We start from the raw sequence: 17,821 nt of genomic DNA, 5'->3' as shown, positions 1-17,821 counted from the left end.
GGATAACCTAAAAGACAGGTCGCCCAAGTGCCAATAATCAAAACGGGTTTTAAATGTATCTAAAGGCATCTTAGGTCTTTTGACTGCCACTGTGCATCCAGAGCGAAAAGGGGCATTTTTCAAGGAGTGGTTAGGGTAGGCAGGATGTGGACCGAACTAACTTAGTTGTCCAACAGCGATAATTGAAAGTTTAACAAGACTGCCTAGACAGAACTTATACGTTGTGACTTAGGCGATCTAAAAACAGGTAAAAGTGCCCAGAAGGTATCCAAAGTGACCAGATAACCACTGCAGGGACAAAGTACAGACCCCACACACTCCCGCAGTGATCACTGACCCCCCCATCGCCATAAAAATTGGAATAAAAATGTACATACCTGACTCCAAGTGGCAGATGAAATTTAAAGTGGGCAAATGCAAAGTGATACACATTGGAAAGAATAACCCAAATCAGTTACCAGATGCTAGGGTCCACCTTGGGGATTAGCACCCAAGAAAAGGATCTGGGTATCCTTGTGGACAATACGATGAAACCTTCCACCCAATGTGCGGCGGCAGCCAAAAAAACAAACAAGATGCTAGGAATTATTAAAAAGGGATGGTTAACAAAACTAAATGTTATAATGCCTCTGTATTGTGCCATGGTGCAACCTCACCTGGAGTATTGCGTTCAATTCTGATCTCCTTATCTCAAGAAAGAAATAGTGGCACTAGAAAAGGTTCAAAGAAGAGTGACTAAGATGATAAAGGGGATGGAGCTCCTACCGTATGAGGAAAGACTAAAAATGTTAGGGCTCATCAGTTTGAAAAAGAGACGACTGAGGGGAGTTATGATTGAAGTCTACAAATCCTGAGTGGAGTAGAACGTATACAAGTGGATTGATTTTTCACTCCATCAAAAATTACAAAATCTAGGAGACACTTGAAGCTACAGGAGGAAATATTTTCTCACTCGGAGAATAGTTAAGCTCTGGAATGCATTGCTAGAGGTTGTAGTAAGAGCATATAGCGTAGTTGGTCTTAAGAAAGGTTTGGACAATTTCCTGGAGGAAAAGTCCATAGTCTGTTATTGAGAAAGCCATGGGGGAAGCCATTGCTTGCCCTGGATCGGTAGCATGGAATGTTGCTTCTTTGGGTTTTGGCCACGTACTGGGGACCTGGATTGGCCACCATGAGAACAGGTTACTGGGCTTGATGGGACCATTGGTCTGACCCAGTAAGTCTATTCTTATATTATGTACTCCAAATGCTGAGATGGCTGGAAGTGACTCTTCCTGAAGTTGATCATCTAGCCCAGACTGCTAAACCTAATGAACAGCCTGATAACCCTCGAACTCTGATCAACCAGTCATCCAGATACGGGTGGACCAAAATTCCCAGGATGCAAAGATGGGCTGCCACCACCATCATCACTTTGGTGAAGGTCCAGGGCACTGTCGCCAACCCAAACGGCAATACCACAAACTGGAAATGCTGCTCCAGAATGTGGAACCTCAGATACATCCGGGGGTCTGGAAAAATAGGAATATGGAGATATGCCTCTGTCAGATCCAGGGAGCCTAGAAACTCCCCTGGAGCCAGCGAGGCGATCATTGAGTGTACTGTCTCCTTGCAGAAATGAGGCACTCATAGTACCGCAACTACTTTGAAGTTCAGAATCGGTCTCCAATCTTCAGAGCTTCTCTTTGGAATGATGTAGTATATTGATTATCTCCCAGAGACCCCGTTTCACCAAAGCATCTTCAGGGGAGAGGAACCCCGCAGCATAACATATACAGCACTTGTTAGAAGAACTTCAGCGCAAAGATTATAACTTCAACCAAATTTGTGTCATCAATGTGTCAACAGTGCACACATCAGCAACATGATGCCATTCTAGCACTTTCCAGGACACCCTATCAGCTAGGGACTGTTATTAGAAAGAGTATGCAAATATGTGGACTGTTTTTACAGCCTTTTGTGATTATCACTAATTCTTATGTGAGAGACAGTACCCATATGTTACAACTGTCGGGCACGGTAGCACTTCCTAAAGGGAAAACAGTTTTTCTAGTAATTTTGGATGTAATATAGTAGCATAGTAAAAGATGGCAGATAAAAGACCTGAATGGTCCATCCAGTCTGCCAATAAATTATACTCATTAAAAAATACATGATTAGATTAACTTTTCTCTTCTTTGATATTTCTGGGCCATAGACTGTAAAGTCTAGTATTGTCCTAGGTTCTAAATGCTGAAGTTGCCGTCCAAGCTCACTCCAGCCTATCCAACCATCCCGATGTTTGCAGGACATCTACCGTAAAGTCTGGCCAGTAACATCCTCCTGTTCTATATTAGTGGAGTTCACATTGATGCCTACCCTATGGAACACAGACCGTGCAGGTCTGTCCAATACCAGCCATAGTTCTTTACTTTACATCCTTCATTTTCTAATTAGAGATCCTCTATTTCTATCCCATGCTTTTTTGAATTCCATCACTGTTTTCCTCTCCACCACTTCCCTTGGGAGGGCATTTCAGGCATCTACCACCCTCTATGTGAAGAAGAATTTCCTAACATTGCTCCTAAGTCTTCCTTCCTGTAACCTCAAATTATGCCCTCTAGTTTTACCATTTTTTCTTCTCTGGAAAAGATTCAGTTCTTATTAATGCCTTTCAAGTATTTAAATGTCTGTTTCATATCTCTTCTGGAAATGAATGCAAGAGGGAGGAATGTTGGACATGGTGTAGAGAGGGAATGGAGGAAGAGATGTGGCATGGAGCTGGAGAGAGGGGTGATAGAAGCATAAATGTTGGACATGGGGCTAGTGGGCAGAGGCGAAAGATGCTGCACATAGTCCGGGGGATAAGAGAGGAAGAAATATTGGATGTGGCAGTAGAGGGGGTGGGAGAGAGGCGCCCTAGATCCCTCTCTTTCCCCACTCCCTTTGCAGCAAGGGAAGGAATGAGAGAGAGAGAGACAGAGAAATAGTGGACAGTGAGAGAGAGGAAGACGTTGCACATGGGGGTGGAGAAGAGAGGAAGAAATGCTGTGCAGTGGTGGGGAGGGGAAAAAGAGTGTGCTTTGTATAGTTTATGTTGTGGTTACATTGAGTATTATTAATAAGACTAGTCTTTAAGCCCGTTACATTAACGGGTGCTAGAATAGATGTGTGTGTCTGTCTTTCTTTCGTTCTCCCTCTATCCTTGGCCGCTTTCTGTCTGTCTGTCTTTCTTTCTCCCTCTATCCTTGGCCGCTTTCTGTCTGTATGTCTTTTTTTCTCCCTCTATCCTTGGCCGCTTTCTGTCTGTATGTCTTTCTTTCTTTCTGTCTCTCTCTCTCTCCTTGGCCGCTGACTGTCTGTCTTTCTTTCTTTCTGTCTCTCTCTCCTTGGCCGCTGTCTGTCTGTCTTTCTTTCTGTCTCTCTCTCCTTGGCCGCTGTCTGTCTGTCTTTCTTTCTTTCTGTCTCTCTCTTTCCTTGGCTGTCCACCATCACCCTTTGCCTGCTCCCCCTGTCTAGCAGTAGCCCTTCTCCCTTCCTTTTATTTCCCCCGTGTCCAGCAGCACCCCTTCCCTGCTCCTTCTGTCCAGCAGCAGACCTTCTCCCTATATACTGAAACTTACAGCCTTCTCATAAGATGTGCTTCTTGGCAAGAGCCGCGGCAGCCGACAGGCTCCACGCTGTCGCGCGCATGCGCACTCCTACCTGCCGGTCCCTACAGCGCAAGGAAAACGGGAGTACGCAGGTGGGAGTGCGCATGCGCGCTTAGGGCTTTATTATATTAGATAGCCTTTAAGCCCGTTGCATTAACGGGTGCTAGAACAGATGTGTGTGTCTGTCTTTCTTTCTCTCTCTCTCTCTCCTTGGCCGCTGTCTGTCTGTCTTTCTTTCTTTCTGTCTCTCTTTCCTCAGCTGTCCACCACCACCCCTTGCCTGCTCCCCCTGTTCAGCAGTAACCCTGCTCCCTTCCTTTTACCTCCCCTGTGTCCAGCAGCACCCCTTTCCTGCTCCCCCTGTCCAGCAGCAGTCCTTCGCCCATCGTTTTACCTCCCCCCTGTCCAGCAGCACCTCTTCCCTGCTCCCCTGTCCAACAGTAGGCCTTCTCCCTTCCTTTTACCTCCCCCTGTCCAGCAGCACCTCTTCCATGCTCCCCCTTGTCCAGCAGTAGGTCTTCTCCCTTCCTTTTACCTCCCCCCTGTCCAGCAGCACCTCTTCCCTGCTCCCCCTTGTCCAGCAGTAGGCCTTCTCCCTTCCTTTCCCCTGTCCAGCAGCATCTCTTCCCTGCTCCCCCTGTCCAGCAGTAGGCCTTCTCCCTTTCTTTTACCTCTCCCCTGTCTAGCAGAACCTCTTGCCTGCTCCCCCTGCCCAGCAGTAGACCTTCTCCCTTCCTTTTACCTAACCCCCTGTCCAGCAGCACCGCTTACCTGATCCGCCTGTCCACTAGTATCCCTTCTCCTTTCCCTGCTCCCCCTGTCCAGCATCCACTAGCCCGGGCAGCCTCGGGGCTTTTGCTAGGCCAGCCCACCTTGCATTATCAAAGTGGGCCGGCCTAACAAATGCCCCGAGGCTGCTACGTTTGCTGGTCCTAGCAAAGAGGCGTCCCAGCAGTGGCAGCGCAGGAGTCAAACCGCCACCGCCGCTCAAATCTCTACACGCGCCCATGCGCTGCAAATCGAATTCAGCATGGAGGCACAGTGGCAGGGATCACAAAACCCTAAGCACGCATGCGCGCTTAGGGTTTTATTATAGAGGATTTTATTGTGTGTATATGAAAAATTAATGGAAGAAATGGCATTTACAATTAGTACTATTATTATAGGGCGGGGGTCTGGGGCGAAGCTTGGGCAGGTCTGGGGCGTGGACTAGGGTGGCGCTTTTGCCCCCCCCCCCCCGCCCCCCAAACAAAAAAGTCTTCCACTGCCTATGCCTCCCTCAACATGGAATTTGCTGAATATTAGGGGTGCTCAAACACCCCAGAGCTGGCGTCTATTGAGGAGGGGTACACATTGACAGTACACACACACTATATTTCTTTATTGATTGAAAAACTCACTTACCTAACAGGGTAATGTTTTTCAGCTCCCCGCGCAGCAGCAAGTGCGAGTCCAGCAGTCGGTACCATCCATTTGGGTAGACAGGCGGCAGGTCTCCCTTCTTACGGCGGTACCGCACCTGATTAACCGTCTGCAGTCGGCTACAGCCAGGCTCTGGGATATAACCCACTTCCTCCAGGCTCCGGAGCAATTCCAGGGGGCTGCTATAGCGGCGGTACCCCCAAAAGAGGATCAGGGCGGCTGGCAGTAGGAGCATGGATCTGGACAGGCCTCCAGGCAGCAGTTTCACATTGAACAGGAGGCCGGCAGCCGTGCACAGGAGCAGCACGCCCAAAAGGCAAAGAGTAGAAAGGCGGAGAAAGTTACTGTACACTGACTTCATGGTTATAAGGAAGGAGGCATCCACGAAATTTGTTTAGCTTTGTATCACCACAGTATTTATAGCCCGGGAGAGCGAGTGGGTCTCTCCCTTTTCCCGCCCTCCTGTTACTAGGCAACACCTGGAGCCAAACTTTACTTTTGCAGAAGGGAGATGTATCGGTGGGGCAGTGAGTGAAGCTTTTCTCTCAGGTGTTACTACTTGGCCGGTGTCCTCCTTGAAGGTATAACCACAAAGCCTTTCTTTTATTACCAAAAGAAGCCAGCCCTCTGGGTGCTTTAGCACCTCCCATATCGAACTCCTTGACTGTGTGTCCAGGGAGAAGTAATTTCCATTGGGTAAGGGTTAAGCACCCCTAAGCTGCTGTGTTTGTTACTCCATTTCCCTTGTACCAACAGATTGCAGTTATTTGCACTTCCCTATTGGGCTAAATTCACAAAGCAAACCGATGGTGTACTGATCAGTTTGTGACCCCTTTAGAAGGAATGCCCCCATCTGCCTGCAGGGATCACTGTTGTGCGTCTGTCGATGGTCTGCGCATGCGCTGGACCTCCAGGCTGCACAGAACTTTTAAAACTTTTTTTTCTTTTATTTTAGAGCCCGTGGTTGTAACCCGCTTAAGCCCGCGGGTTAAAACCACAGGCTGCAGGGAAGGGTGGGAGAGTCGGGGCAGGCAGGAGAGTTGGGGCTGCAGGAGGCTGGGGAAACAGCAGCCCCTGGAGTTGATGCCGGTAACACCAGTGGGTGGGAAGAGAAGCCACAGAATTTGCAGGTAGCAGGCTGCCGGGAAACGAGGATCTCTCCGCTGCAGATCTTGGCTTCTAATAGGAGGCTGATCGGTCCAAAAAGTGTGTTTGAAGAATCACAGGCTTCAGAGAGGGCCCAGAGCTCCGATGCAACTCCCAGGTGCTACTACACCTGCCACTTCTAGGGGCAGAAGAATCTCCCGGGTCTGAGGTGGCAGCGCTCATGCTACACAGCCGGGCACTTCGGTCTCTTCAGCAGATCTCATTTTGCACAGTCTTCTATAAAAAGGAAGGGGATTATTGTCTTCTGAACGGCATGTCTCCAGGAGATCAGGCTGACAGGGCTGAGAGCAGGTCTGCAGAAGGTAGATGGCAGTCAGAAAGGGCTTCAACAACTGGTCCTCAGCAGTGGGGTTTTTTTTAATTTTTATCGGCCAGCCCAGTCCGTGTTGCAGGGTTTTGTTTAGTAAATCGCGTCCCTGCCTACTTTGCATGCTGTTGCCCTCATTTGCATGCACAGATCGGAGGATGGTCGGCAGAGAGGTAAGTGAATCGGGCCAGGGTCACAAACCGATCGGGACGGTTTTTCTGCAAACGCTGGGGATGCTAAAGTCATTGTCTATTGAATGTTACCTAAGGGCTAGATTCATCAACCTGCCGATCCAGGCAGGTCCGATGAATTCTGGAATCAAAAATATGCAGATGGGGGCAATCGGAGGAAGGCCCTATCTGCCTGCATGGATCTCTGTTGCGTGATCCTCGCACATCTATAGATGGTCTGCGCATGCCCGTCCGAGCCGGGCCGGTTTTTTTGTGTGTGTTCAATATTTTTATTGGTTTTACAAAACTAAACAAAAAGTAAAAGTTATACAACAACATAGGCATAGGTATGGCTAATCGTATAGGCAAGGCTTAGTACATGGGTATATGGAACATAGGTGACAGAATATTCAATAATCGGCACTAAAGACTTTAAAAAAAAAATCTTTAAAAAAAAAATCTTTATTAATTTCAAAACTAATACAAGTGCCATGAATTGTACAAACATTATAATCAACATAAGCACTTAAATTCCCAATAAAAATGCAAAGAAAAATATCCCACCCCACCCTTTCAACAGTACAATCAAAAATAAACCAACAAAATATCCCCCCACCCACCCCATCCTGGATATGCATAAAAATAGACAGAAAATAAATATAAACAATTATGTTGAATTAACAAAGGATGTCAACGGTCCCCATACCAATTTAAATACTTTGTTATTCCCCAACATATCTGCATTCATCTGTTCATATTTATATCCTAAATATAAACTAGCCCACCAAAATGCTAAATTGAAGCAGTTGCAATTTTTCCAATTGCGTGTTATCATTTGCTTCGTTATTCCTGTCATAATAAGGAAAAGCCTGCCTTTGTAACGATCCATAGGTGACTTGAAATGCAGCAAAGTACCACATGTAATTGCCTCATGTGTCAAAGGGATAGTTGATTCCAATAATCTGTCCCCATATTGACTTCCAGAAGCTGAGTATCAAAGGACAATAGAACAACAGATGATCCAGTGTCCCTATGTCCAGATGACAGTGCCAGCATCTATTAGACTTAGAATTGTCCAACTTATATAACCTAACAGTGGTCCAAAAAGATCTATGTAATGGGAAAAAAACCATGTTTGTCTCATAGATGTTGACGCTGTACATTTCATCCTCCAAGTCCAAATTCGTGGCCATCGAGATGCAGAAATATACTGCTTTATCTCCATGCTCCAAATGTCTCTAAGACCATTTTTTGGTTTCTTATTCAAGAGTTCAGATATTAATTTATACCACCGGGCGGCCTGATGCCCCAGTAAATCTGTCTGGAAGCATAGGACCTATAAGCTATAATAATTTTTGAAATTCTGCCAGTCAGGGAACCCACTCTGAATGGCCTGCTTCAACTGCAACCATCTATAATTTTGAGATTTTGAAATACCGAATTTTTGTTGCAGTTGTGAAAAATTCAGCAGTTTCCCATTAGATATAACATCATCTAATGTATGAATGCTTGCCTGCATCCAATGCTTCCAAAAGATCCTAGACCCGCCTATTTGAATCTTAGAGATTAATCATAGAGATTGATAAGTGGATTTCTCTACTGGAAAACCTGTTAATTTATTAATAAATTTCAAAGTTTTCCAAGTATCCAATAAAATACTATTGTCCTTAACATATTTAGATAACTTAATACTCAACACATGAGCCAGTCGTAATGGGGACATCAATTGCCACTCTAAATATAACCAATTATGTAGTAAAGCATGTGGTCTAAAGTCCCCACGTCTGTGTTACAGGACCAACTTCTGTTGTCTCCCTCAGAGGACAGTTTAGAAAGTTTAAATGGTGTACAAAATGCCCTGTGTAGCAGAAAGTAGCAGGACTGAGAAATAGTTGAGGATCGGAGCAGTTTAAAGGTGTGGAGCCATATGATATGCCATTGTTCTTTATCTAAAGAGATCCCTGTTTCTTTGCACCATATGTCTTGAACCCCAGGTGTACCTGGTGGAGATCTGGAGTGTAGTGTCTGATACCATTTAGACCAGTGGTTCCCAACCCTGTCCTGGAGGACCACCAGGCCAATCAGGTTTTCAGGATAGCCCTAATGAATATTTGTATGCAGATTTGTATACAGATTTGTATGCCTGCCACTTCCTTTATATGCAAATCTCTCTCATGCATATTCATTAGGGCTAGCCTGAAAACCCGATTGGCCTGGTGGTCCTCCAGGACAGGGTTGGGATTTAGACGCTTCACCTCTTTTTGTTTTTATAAACTTTGCACTAAAGTCAAGGATGATAGGATTAATATCAGAGATATTATGAGTTTTAAGATATTCCATCACACAATGTTTGAGTTGTAGCCAAGAAAAGTATTGGAAATTAGGTAACTGATATAAAGTGGAAAGGGTGGAATAAGGTATCCAGGTCTTGTTGTTGAGAAGTTGTTTAAGGATCCATATATTTGCCCTCTGCCAAAGCGGCCAACTAATGGGATGTCTTTGTATTAAGAAATTAGAGGAGTTCCAAATGGGCGGCGGATAGCCATGGAGTTTCTAGTTTAATGTCTATGGATCGAATTGCCTGGGATGTATCTTGAACATGAAGAGGTAGAGTAGAATTGGAGGAACTGCCCAGAAAGGCAGAGAGCAGGGCTTCCAGTCGGAAAGACGTTTTCGGCTGGTCCCCGGCAGTCGCTTCTTCAGTTGATCGGCCTGCCCAGTCGGATTGGATTGATTGTGTTGTGAATCGCATCCCTGCCTACTTTACATGCGTTTCACCTCATTTGCATGCATGGATTCGAAGCATGGATCGTAGGAGAGGTAAGTGAATCAGGCCGGAGGGAAATTTGCTTGTAAAAGGGTCACAACCTGATCGGTAAATGATCGGTGTGCTTTGTGAATCTAGCCCTAAGTCTTTGCATTTAAGGAAAATCTAATTTGTATTGATGTGCATGTATGTAAACTTTTTGTACCCTTATTTTAAATTGTACAGCGCTTAGAAGACTTTCTTAAGCGTTTTTATCAAATTTTAAATAAACTGTAAACTGTAAGTAAGAGGCAGTTGCTTTTATTCTGTGTTCAGATATGAAGAAAACCAGGGTTTGTTTTTTGTTTCTTGAGCCTTCTCAATTGGATACTGCTGAATCTGGGAATTTTTCCTAATTTGAATATTGGTTGAGATTATTAGGGTGTATAAGGATTGCTATTTATGATTGACAGATTTCTTTTTTTTTCAATGGAATTAACTTTATGCCCAAAAGTGCCTTTCCTTTATGGCACTGTATGCACTTTATAATTTATATTGAGCCTGAATTTTGAATGAATTTTTTTTGCATACGTCACTTTGCCAAGACCAAAATAGTTAAAAGTAGTGCCTTGATATTAGTTTTGTCCTCAGCTATTTTGTATTTCGTATAGACATATTGGACATATTGACCTGGGTAATTCTTGAGCGCCATAATTATTTTGTTTGGTATGCTTGTTTTGATTGTTCAATGGCAATGTTTAACATGTTTGTTATTATTTCAGAGCAGAACAGAGGTATAGTTCAAGGAATTTCCCCATACCCCTCCTACATGGTTCTATTGCCTGCTTTGGTACAAACTGAAGGCGCAGCAGAGGCCTCTAGTGAAAGAGGAGGGATTCAAAAGCTGGAGTGGTTTCCTTCTGCACCACTCATGAATATGGAGATATTACTTGTCTGTCCAGAATGACACACCTATCACTAAAAAAGATATTAGCAAGGTAAGAAACTAATCTTTTTGTATTGGATTTCCTGTGTGTATTTACTCCAGAGATTATATCAAATCTGATCATATTATGATCACTGTTATCAAGTGGCCTTAGAACCATTGCCTCCTGCTCCAAATCATGCACTAAATCATGCACTCCACTAAGGACTAGGTCTAAAATTGCTTTGTCTCTTGTTGGTGCCTGAACTCTGCCTGAACTGGCTGCTCAATAAAGCAGTCCTTGATTTCAGCTGGGAATTTTTACTTCATTAGCATGCCCTAATGTTACCTTAACTCAGTCAATATCAGGGTAATTGAAATCACCCATTGTTATTGTGTTATCCAGTTTGTTAGCCTCCCTAATTTCTGATAACATTTCAGCATCTGTCTGATGCTGGCCAGTCTGATAGTAGTACACTCCTATCACTATCCTTTCCCCTTTACACATGGAAGTTTTATTCATAGGGCTTCCAAGGTGTGTTTTGGGTCCTGTAGAATTTTCAGTCTATTTGATTCAAGGCTCTCTTTTTTTTGTTTAAATCTGTTTCATTAAATTTTCAAAGAACCAGGTAAATATATTCGCACACAAAAATTTCAACACAATAGGAAAAAAAATACCCCCACCCTCCTACACCCACCCCCTTCCCCCCACTCCCCTGGGAACAGCTACTCCAAAAACCAAACAAGTTAGACAAGTCAGTTCAATAATCTACTTCTGGCAACCAACAGCGAAGAAATAAGGTTCCCTGTTTAGAGTTCATGTCAGAAATGGCCTGACGCTCATACCCCGCCAAGTGGATCATTCGAGTCCGCCAATGGGACACCGTGGGAGTATGCGGAGTCAGCCAGTATTGAAGAATGGTTTTAAGTCCCATAAAAATAGCTTTTTGGATGAAGGCAGCAGCACCCGGTCGAACAGGAGCCAAGGAAAGTTTCAAAGTAAAGAGAAAAGTGTTTGTGGGTACCCAAGTGCAATTCCACAAAGATTTAATCTGGAAACAAAGATGGTTCCAGTATGCCTGGATGCCTGGACATAACCAAAAATCAAAAAATAGTGCACCAGAATTCAAATACTAATCAGTGAAGTTTAAATTAGCCACCAGATAATGAAAGTATATAGAAAACTATGCACTTGTTCCTCAGTTTGCCACACTGTGATAACGTATGGTAGCTGTCCTCATGGGAACTTTATAACGTGTGTAGTTTTCATTATTTTTATTTTCTTTTTTAAAATATTTTCTTTTTAAAAAAGAAAATAAAAATAATGAAAACTACACACGTTATAAAGTTCCCATGAGGACAGCTACCATACGTTATCACAGTGTGGCAAACTGAGGAACAAGTGCATAATTTTCTATATACTTTCATTATCTGGTGGCTAATTTAAACTTCACTGGACATAACCAAAACATATGTCCCAGGGTGGCATTGGAAGCAGCACATTTAGGGCAATGATCAGTAGAGCTGATATGTGCTTTGTAGGCTCCAGCAGGTGCAAAGTAAGCTCGAACCAGGAATTTATAATACCATTCTTGTTCCACTGCTGCGACTAGTAGGTGAGTCCCCAGCTTGATACTCCGCTTCAGCATGGTGGCAGGAATATGCAGCTGTAAATCCTGAGTCCATTTTGTCGCCAAAGTCTCATAATCCAGATCACCAGCGAGCTCCTGCAAGAAACGGTGATGAAAACGTAACGGAGTGGGCAACTGTGCAGTCAAACAAAGAGACTCCGACAGTTTCTCCTGAGTCTCTTCAGTCAGGGCCATGCTAGGGAGAGAATGCACATAATGCTGTAGCTGTCTATAGGAGAACCAATCCCCATCCACCAGTAACATCGGAAAGGTTTGCATTGTGCTGTCAGATTGCAACACTTGAGACAAATAAAACAGCCCTTTCCTGGACCACAGAGGGGACGATCCAGGCCTCATGCATGGGACAAAATCCCCATTACCTGCAATAGGCAAACACGGTGTCACATCAAACCGAATATGCAATTGCGCACAAAGTTGTCTCCAGATTTTCCATATAGGGAACAAAAAAATGTCCCCATATGACTGTGGACGTATAGGCAAGCTCCGAGAATGCAATAAATAACTAAAATGAAAAGGGGCATAAGCAAGGCATTCTGCTCTTGTGGCTGAAAAATAAGAGGTCCCACAGAACCAATCATTCACATGCCTAAGTTAACAGGCTATATTTAGTCTTCCCAAGTGTAACAACCCAAGGCCCCCCTGGTCTGTGGGAAGTGTAAGGGTACTTATGGGAACCCTAGAGCGTTTACCTCCCCACAAGAACAGAAGTAAAAACCGATGCAGTAATCGAATATGACGACGTAAAAGCAGAGGCAAGGTTTGTAGGAGGTAAAGCCACTGAGGTATCATCATCATATTGTAGAGAGCAATTCTGCCGAGAAGTGTCAACGGGTAAGAGCGCCAGGCCCACACCTGCTGGCCTGTTATCGCGAGCAAGGGAAGAATATTAAGTGAATAAAGTGTGGTCAGATCCCGGGGTATAAGAACGCCTAGATAACGCAAGGGCGAGGAGGCCCATTCTAAAGGAAAGGGTCCCGACCATGTGTCACGAACCTCCACCTGTAGAGGAAGGACCAAAGACTTCTGCCTATTCAACGTCAGATGAAACTCGTCGAAGAGCTCCAGGGTCCTAATCAGGGATCTCTGCGGTTGGACCAAGGTCAGTAAAAGATCATCAGCAAAGGCAATACCCTCAATTGAGAGGAGCCCTCCAGCAGCCCAACCAATTCATCATCTCTCGGGATTGTACGGAGAAGAGGTTCTAAGTAAAGCAAAAAGAGTAATGGGGACAGGGGACAACCCTGACACGTCCCCCTACCAACCGCAAATGAGCTAGTGAAGGTCCCATTTACCAAGACTGAGGCAGTGGGGGCTGAATATAATGCGCGTAGGGAAGACAGAAACCAGACCCCTATGCCCACAAAGTCCAACACCTGGAAAAGATAAGGCCAATGAACCTGGTCAAAGGCCTTAGCCACATCCAGACTCACGAGAATGCCTAAAGTATGAGTGGATTGTGCTCTAGCCATAGCTAACAGCGCCCGCCGGACATTCAATACAGAGTGTCTGTCCTGTACAAAGCCATCTTGCTCAGAGGAAATTATATTAGATAGGAGAGGAGTTAAACGATTGGCCAACAAACGCGCTAATATTTTTAAGTCCACATTTATTAAGGAGATCGGCTGATACGACTCCACTTCGTCTTTAGGTTTGTTCGGCTTGGGAAGTAATGTGATCATGGCTTTGTTGGCATAAGCTGGGAAGACCCCCTCCTTCAGTGCATTAACATAATAACCCATAAGTGGTTTGCACACTTGCAGAGATAACATTTTGTAAAATTCAGCTGAGAATCCATCAGTGCCCGGGGTGGTGTAGGAACGTAAGTTCTTACTCGCTTTTTGAATCTCTGGGCCCTGGAAAGGTTGATTCAAGACTGTTCTCTGCAAGTCCATGAATCGTGGCATTCCTGCATCCTCCAGATAGTCTAAGACATCCGGGCCACAGTAAGGACCCGGACTAGTATAAAAAGTCGAGAAATGTTGGTAAAAAGCATCAGCTATATCAACTGGCTTTGTGTAAGAACCAGGCCCCTTCTTAATCCGGGATATGTACCTATCATCCTGCCAATTCCTAGTCATTTTGCCCGTTTATTTCCGTATCGATAAAATTTATATTTTCGATAGAAGAGGAAACGTTTAGTGCGATCATGCAATAAGGTATTAAGAGCAACTTGAGCCAAGTAGAGTTCTTCCCGTAAGGCAGGGGTAGGATTCCGCAAACAATGGGCTTTCAAGTGTGAATATTGTTTTTCCAAACGAATAATGCCACTTGAAATACGTTTATTCCGGGTTGCAATGTAGGCTATTATTTCCCTCCTAATGACCACTTTAACGGTCTCCCAAAAAAGGCCTGGGCTAGATTGGTGTTGGCCATTAGTCAACAAGTAATCCTCCCAACATTTCCGCAGGTGCTCCAAAAAATCCGGATCATCCTGCAGATACAAAGGGAAGCGCCACCGAGGGGACCCTGTTGGCGAAATACCCCATATAACATCTAACCAAATAGGACAGTGATCCGAGACTTCCAATGGCCTATAGTAGCGTCAGCAATCCTAGGAAACACTGATTCTGAGATCAAGAGGTAATCCAGGCGGGGGAACGTCCTGTGGGCTCGAGATTGATGTGTATAGTCCTGTTCGAGAGGATGGAGCAACCTCCAAGGATCCACTCCTAAGGACCTACAGAGAAAGAGTCCACCTTTAGTATGGTTGCCAGGGGAAGGAGCCACAGGACCAGAGTGATCGAGCGTAGCATCCAACAGCTGACTAAGGTCCCCAGCCACGATAAGCGGTAAGGACAGATCTTGGAGACCTAGAGCAACCAGAGAATCGAAATAGGCCTGGGTGTAAGTGTTAGGGCCATAAACGATCATTAGCCTGAAATCAGTACCCTGCAATGATACATGAAGCAACAAACATCTACCCTAGGAATCCTGATGTTGTAAGGTAATGGCACATTGTAGACCCTTATGGACCAGTAAACAAACACCCGCCTTTTTCCCAGGGGAAGAAGCATAAAATACAGAGCCCACCCAACCTCTCTGCAGTTTCCTATGCTCCTCCTCTGTCAATTTGTTTTCCTACAAGCAGGCCAAATCAGCATGATGATGTTTTAGTTGTCTCAAGATCTTTGTACGCTTAATTGAGGATGTTATACCAGACACATTCCACGAGACAATACGAAGTGGACGATCACCCAGGAACACCAAGCAAACTGTGCGTACAGGACATAAAACAGACACGCAGCACCTATGTGCCCAGCCCCACCCAAGTACCCATCATATCACACCCAGTAGAAGTCAATACAGTAAATAACTTGCTCAGTAAACAGTCACATAAACAATACAGAATGAAAAAGAGTCCCCACAACAATAAACCCGTAGACTGTCCCAACCAAAATTCCCAACCCCACCCTGTCTCCAAACAATCCCAGAAAACATATCCCCAAGGAATATGGAGCAGGCCCGTAACTGATACCGTACGGGGCCCTACCCCTCCAGAATCAATAATGAGGCTAGCAAAGTCAGAGAACATAAGCTCACAGTAACAAGAAAACAGAACAATCAAATCAAAGGCAACCTAGCTGGAAATCAAAAGAACGGAGGCCAGAAAATAGTCACGGGGGTTCAGCAGAAGAGCCAAAGGTCACGTTTATGTAATCCGCGGCCTCCGTAGCCACACTGAAGGAGTGCCACGAACCATCATGATGGATCTTCAGTAAGGCCGGATAAACAAACAGAAAGCTTTTCTTAAGGTCTGCTAGCTTCGCGCATATAGGGTAAAAAACCTTCCTGCGATCAGTAAATGCAGCTGAGTAGTCCTGGCTGATGTGAACATTAGAGCCTCACAACTGGAGGGTATCTCGCTTAGCCCGGCATTGTTGTAGGATTTCCATTTTGTGCCGGTAATTCATAAATTTCACAGTCACCACACGTGGTCTGGAGTCCCTGGTCGGGCGAACTCCGATGCGATGGGCCCATTCCAAACAAAGTGGACCCAGTGCCGAAGAATCAGTAACCTTCCAGCCAACCTTCCAGGTCAGCAAGCAAGCACGCATCCGATATAATTTCAGGGATGCCCATAAAACGAAGGTTGCCGCGGCGGAACCTATTTTCTAGGTTGTCCAGTTTATCAGCCTGAAGACGCACCGTTTCTTGCAAGGCCGCAAGGTCCAATTCATGAGAATTGAGCGTGTCTTCCGCCACGGACACTCACTGCTCCAGGTCGGTGTCTGGACTGCTGTGTCAGTCAAAAGCTGTTCCAAATGAGTCATTTGCATGGCCAGAGTGTCCATTTGTGGTCCCAAAACCTGCGCCACCGCTGCTTTGATATCGTTGAGTGCTGTGTCGTGAACTCTGACACCTTGGTGCCCGAAGTGGCCACCATCTTGGGCTCACCAGGTTTCGGGCGCTCCTTATCTTTTCGTTTGGGTTTCATGCGCGCTGCTTATTGTGAGTGGGTTAAATATCTGTCCATGAGGTCCCAAACTCAGCAGCAACTGCAATCGCCAGCCAGGTTGCAAAAAAATGTTGAGCTAATACTACATATAGAAGAGCAGGGCCCTGGAGCCGATCAGGAACACGTCCTCACCCGTTCATATGGTCACGTGACGCAGGGCTCTCTTTAACATATAATGCTATGCCTCCATCACCTGGATCCATCCTATCACTGCAATATAATTTGTACCCTGGTATGATGGTGTCCTATTGGTTATCATCCTTTAATGAATTCTTGGAGATGCCTATTAAATTTTTCCATTTAGTGCAATATACAGTATTCTAATTCTCCCGTCTTGTTTCTTAGGCTTCTGGCATTTGCATAGAGACATTTCAAATTCAATGTTTGTCTTCTTATATATAACTCGCTCAGCAATTAGTGGTGATAATTTGCAATCTTTAAAATCTATCTGTTCTGTATTTAAGAACACCTGATTTATTATGGTCTCTATTGTAATTTCACTATCGGAATGCTCTGTCTTCATTGTTCTGGTGATATTTTTCAAAGATACTTGCTGCTTTGAGTGACTGTAAGCCTTGCTCCAGTTTCTAGTTTAAAAGCTGCTCTATCTCCTTTTTTAAAGGAGCCTGATTCCATCCTGGTTAAGATGGACCCTATCTTTTCAGAATAGGCTCCCTCTTCTCTAGAATGTTGCCCAGTTCCTAATAAATCTAAAACCTTCTTCCCTGCACCATTGCCTCATCCACGCATTGAGATTCCAGAGCTCTGCCTTTCTCAGTGGCGTACCTAGCATATGTGACACCTGGGGCCCATCATTTTTTGACACCCCACTCATCTATATGAAAAATATGATTTTTAGTAACAATCCACATATCGCACAACAAGAGTGTACCTGGGAAAAGGCAGCATCTTAAACACTGCAGTGAGCACTAGAACACCAACACACACATGGTAAAACTAAACAAGCCAGATCCTGCACAGCCAATTGATCATGTACAGTCAATGCCAACATAAAACCATGTCCTTTTCATACACACAGAACACAGATACACCCTCGCCCAATATGGAATAATCACACACTAAAAATAGAAATATGTAGACAAAAGTTAAACTGAACCGCCAAGAAACCAGACTCTGCATACAATGCAACACCACAGAAACAATGACACATGTCCCCTAATATTGTGCAAAATATAAAAACACTAGATGTAAATTTGAAAAAACTGATACATAACAATCACCACTTTACAAATTAACAAATAGAAATAAAACAAATAATGATAAATAAGAAAATACCATTTTATTGGACTAATCCATTTTTCAATTAGCTTTCAGAAGCCAAAT

The 17,821-nt window shown here is 44.6% G+C and overlaps 1 protein-coding gene across 4 annotated transcripts in view; it reads right to left on the bottom strand.

The window, feature by feature from the left end:
* Positions 1–5,868, bottom strand: part of LOC117367721 (cholesterol 7-desaturase-like) — a 132,840-nt gene extending 126,972 nt beyond the window's left edge. For 2 of the 4 annotated variants that reach the window (XM_033960575.1, XM_033960574.1), the window contains exon 1: positions 5,037–5,867. In XM_033960575.1, the coding sequence (XP_033816466.1) occupies positions 5,037–5,415 (379 nt within the window). In that variant the 5' untranslated portion in view covers positions 5,416–5,867. Of the gene's footprint in view, positions 1–5,036 lie in introns of all 4 variants that reach the window. The other 2 variants (XM_033960573.1, XM_033960572.1) reach the window with 2 other exon arrangements.
* Positions 5,869–17,821: the final 11,953 nt, after the last annotated feature.

Source organism: Geotrypetes seraphini, chromosome 10 (genome assembly GCF_902459505.1).
Source record: "Geotrypetes seraphini chromosome 10, aGeoSer1.1, whole genome shotgun sequence".
Classification (NCBI taxonomy): Eukaryota; Metazoa; Chordata; class Amphibia; order Gymnophiona; family Dermophiidae; genus Geotrypetes; species Geotrypetes seraphini.
Note: the sequence above shows the minus strand (reverse complement) of the source record. Positions and strands in the feature narration are given on the sequence as shown.